Raw genomic sequence first — 4,412 nt, 5'->3', positions numbered from 1 at the left:
AAACCTCCTCGCTAATCCTGGCACCATCTGAGCCCTCTCCAAATTAATTGGCTTTATTCGAATGTGGGGTGTTTGAATTCTCGTGCCAGGTCATGTGCGGTTGTGATGTCATGACCTTGTTGGCCAACCACGAAGTTTGAAGCCAAAGTCTCAGTACGCCATGTACCAGCTAAAGTGAACCTGTGCGGCTGCTTGACCTTCCAGAGGGTGGATCGAGCTTCAGATGATTAAGTGTAGCCTTCCACCATTTTGTGGTGTTTTAGTGTCCACCCAAAAATATACTGCGCCTGTCTGTCTTCAAAAAGAAACTTACAACATACAAAAAAAATCTAGGATTGAAAAGACGGTGTGAGAAGGTGTGCCTCCAGAAAAAGTGACTCCTGATGTTGCAATGCTTTCGGAATTTTTTCATCTGCTCGGAATTCACACCTTGAAACTACTGTGAGAGTTTAGCTAAGACAAAGTTTTTTCGAGAGTTGTTTGTTGTTCACTTTGCGGATCCATAACGACCTACTAGTTGACCGTTGTAATATTTATAAACGTAGAACAGACGCCGCCCGCGGGATTTTACGCGGCCGCTGTCGTTCACCAGGAAAAACACTATGATGGACTCTCCCTCCGAGCCCAGAATTTTAGCATCAGCCGAGGAAGTAGCAATAGCGCTTGCAGCCGCGGACCCCAATTCAAGATGCATGTGTTCATTACTTGGCAGTGGAGATTTCTCCTTAGCTAGTAGAAATATATTACGGGCTGGAGTCATTTGGGCTTCTGGCCATTAAGGATTACGAAGTAATCATGCCATTCAAGCCGCTGTCCGAGCGCTTACACAGAGGGCTGCTCACAATAGCTCATCTCGCTCGGAGACAAACCAGCCGCTTCTGCCGTTTAGTGAAATCAACTATTTAGCGACGACCGCCGCCCTTTCCCGGCTCCTAAGATAGAGCTGAAGAAGACATATGACCGAACTTAAGGCGCCTGCAAACAGGTACTCTACTCTCTCATGCAATCTAAAATATTACGATCTAACACGGATGGGTGATGCCCGCCTCTGGCGAGATCTGTGATCTCTTCCACATGGTGCAAGTATGCACTCAATGTCCTCACCTCCCCCTTCCTTTAAGCCTTCGCGAGGACGTGGGAGACAGCCCTCATGAATAATTACTCTTCGCTGAAGTCTCAACGGGCTCTGGTAAAAAGTGTGTGGACAGGTCCTCGACATGCGGTACCCAGAACTGTGGACATCATGTAGCGGGGCCACTCTCTGACTCCCAAACTCTCACCAATAATGGTTTTCAACACCACCACCACCACCAGCACCTGCAAATTAGGCTGCTAAAAGTGTTCATATGGTACGCCTGTGATCTTACAAGGAAATGGAGGTGGTCAAGTTATTAAGAAAGAGCAGACGATGTGCTTATGTTCGGTCTTTGAACATATTTGTAGACGCCTTACAGGAAAGGAAAGTCAGCTTGGCGTTGTACGTACAAGGGGCACAATGGAACTAAGATTAAAACACAACTCTCCGCCAAGTAAAATTCTGCGCAAGTGTGGGCAGGACCTAAGTAGTTGATTTTGCAAACGTGCCCATAAGCAAAATGTACTCGTATGCAAGAAAGAAAACAGTTACATAAGATACTCTTCATGATTGTATGTGGTGCCTATACAACGGTAAAATATTACACCGCAGTATTTCTTCGCCCTTTCATGTTTAAGGGTTCATACGCGAGCCCTTGTCGCAATGGAAAGCAAATACAAAGTCTGCAGCACCTCGGAGCTCCTTGTTGCAGTCAAAGGCAGCCCACATCCTTGTCTGTGTGTAGCAGTAACTGATGAAGAAAAGCTGCTCCGGAGAAAAGCCGCCCAACGCCAGCGATCCCTGCCTGTGCGCTTGAAGGGCGCGGAAGGACGGAAGGAATCCTGTGACTGGTAGCGACATTACGGTGGTTTCGTTGCTTTTCGCTAGCAGGTGACTGTTCCCGGCAGGCACATCTACTGGACCAAAGTTCTTGGCATCAAGTTCGGTGGCAATTCCTTCCACGATAGTCCTCGAGAAAGCAGCTCCCAAGCCTCCATAGTTGACGGCTGCGTCGCCATTCGGAAAGTAGAAGGGATCATGCGCTGCGAGCATGGACATGCTTACGGTGTTCAGGAGTGTGTCATAGTACACAGAGTCTTTAGAGAAGGAGTGGGGCAGCCTCTTGTCTTCAAAATAGGCATCAGTACCGATGAGATCGGCGTTCGCTTTGCGTTCGGTAATCCAGTGGTCAAGGGTTGTCTTCTTGCTGGTGGAGTGGGTGATGTAAATTTTCTGCAGCACCTCCATCGATCCGTACTCCGGTTTTGGCCACAGGTCGACTCGCATTCCTCTTATCTTCTGAGCCAAACCTGAACTTACTGTTGGCGCCATGTTGGATTCTTCGTAAATCTTGGCGGTAAGTTCCTGGACATTGTGGAGGATGCCATCTATGTCTTGTCTGACACTGTCAGGAAAATTCAATTTCGCATGTTTGGAGAGAAGCAGTATTTTGAAAGAACTCTCCATTTGGGTTTCGCAGAAGAGTGGTCGCAGAAGGTCAGCCAATTCGTTACTGCCGTACTTCTGAACGAAGAATTTGGCGTCCGCAATCGGTGCATATATCTGAAGGACCCACCAACCCAAATGACTTAGGATCAGCGCAGGGTCGTGGTTTGCGAGAATGTTCCGAACAACCTCAGTTGTTCCTTTTTTCTTCACGATGGCCACGTCTTCTCGAGCAAATGCATGTTCAGGGTGAAAATACCGGTTCATCAGCGAGACAAAACGATTTGGATTCTGGCCGAGGGCAGCCGCCAATGTCTTGAACGTGAAGAATTCGGGACCTTTGTTCCTGTGCACCTCTTCGAGCTTGAACACCACCCGTTGCGTAAATTTGAAAACTCTCTTGTAGTCAACTATCTGTGATGAGTGCTCTGCATTGCTGTCATCGAGGAAGTTCGCCAGGTATTGATTGAGATACCGACTCACTACGGAGTCGCTGTTCATGGATGTGTACTGGCTCCTCCAGAACTTTGCGTACACACTGGGGCTGATGTAAACTGTATGTCGTACGGCGGCGGTGCGACCTGGGAGGAGCGTTACGTCAAACCAGAGCGGTATATTCCACCGGACACACAAGTCCAGGTGGGCTTCGAAGGGGTCTGCGTCTTGTGGTGGAATCTCGGGCCACGGTACGCTCAGATTTCGCAACAGTTGCTTGAACAGTCTGCGCGTATCATCAGATTTCTCTGCTGACCGATCTTCACAGACCCTGAAGGACGTGGCCACCATAGCGCCCAACGGTGTCAAGGAGAAGGGACGGCTACGTATTTCGTCAGCCAGGATACGCAGCCAGCCGTACTTGACGTTCCACTGATAATTCCATTGCTCCGACACTTGATTGCGAGGGTCAGGCAGCCAGGGCGACGTCACGTAAGCCTTGAAGTCCTCACATGGGTTGATGCTAACATTCAGAGAGGAGCGAAGCATGCCTTCGATCTTGAAGCAATCAGTGGTGTTGCAGCTAGAGGTCGCACGGCGAGGTCCACCGAACGCTGGTGCCACCATGTACAGAATGCAGAAGAAAATGGCAATCGCTTTGACTGCCATTGATGCCACGACAGATGATGTCCAATAACTGTGGAGACAAGCACGAGGTTTCTAGGCGTTTCTTAGTTGCGAGGAAAACCGCTGCAAGGAAAAGAAGAAATCGTTTAACAATCACACGCCCAATGTGCAGTGTGAACATAACATGTAATACAGGAAACAATTCGGGTCATTTCCTTCCGTAGCCCGTATGCATCGAGAGGAAGCAATGTACATAGTACTTCAAAGTGGTAGAATACGAGCTACATCGCATGCATAATCTAGTGTCTACGAGTCTCTGTCGCACAGTTGGTTTCGGCATTCTTATTATCTGGATAGCTTCAACTATGATGCTGTTGTCGTTCACATTACGTTCATATAAAAGTGTCGTTAAACTGAAATTGGGAAATTACCGAACTCTGCTACGATTTGAAGCTTTAGGATTTCTAACAGTCTGTCGGTGGCTTAACTGGCCCTAATAGACTTACCTCGCCTATTACATCTCACATATGACGTGGTAAAAGATCCCGGTGCCCAAGCCATGAAGCATGCATTTGGCTGCCGGGAATGAAATTCAGTAAATTCTCGATGTTCCAGTTTATTTGACATAAGTAGAGCTAAGCTGGAGAAAAACTACTTATTTCTTGTCAAATGCTGAGTTTATGGAAATCAAGCAGCTATATGTTCGCCGTTGTGACTCTTAGCAGGTGTCTGAAAGTCAGGCTGTTTTTTCCTGCGCTCTCAAGGGAGTAAAGTCTTCTGCTGCGATTTCGACGGTTTCACCTGCTTCTGTTCCTTCGGAAATTGGTGA

General features: G+C 47.9%; 1 protein-coding gene across 1 annotated transcript; it reads right to left on the bottom strand.

Annotated features, from left to right (window-relative positions):
- Positions 1 to 1,708: 1,708 nt before the first annotated feature.
- Positions 1,709 to 3,625, bottom strand: LOC146176567 (neprilysin-2-like). Its single transcript, XM_084581325.1, has one exon. The coding sequence runs from the start codon at positions 3,623 to 3,625 to the stop codon at positions 1,709 to 1,711; it is 1,917 nt and encodes a 638-aa protein (XP_084437451.1).
- Between the last annotated feature and the right edge of the window lie 787 nt (positions 3,626 to 4,412).

Source organism: Amblyomma maculatum, chromosome 10 (genome assembly GCF_055883805.1).
Source record: "Amblyomma maculatum isolate TAMU_Amacu chromosome 10, ASM5588380v1, whole genome shotgun sequence".
Lineage (NCBI taxonomy): Eukaryota > Metazoa > Arthropoda > Arachnida > Ixodida > Ixodidae > Amblyomma > Amblyomma maculatum.
The sequence above is the reverse complement of the archived record's forward strand: the minus strand, read 5'-3'. Positions and strand labels throughout refer to the sequence as shown.

What these genes read in the sequence shown, in the direction of transcription:
- LOC146176567 (XM_084581325.1), bottom strand. Translation starts at nt 3,625, where the DNA reads ATGGCAGTCAAAGCGATTGCCATTTTCTTCTGCATTCTGTACATGGTG.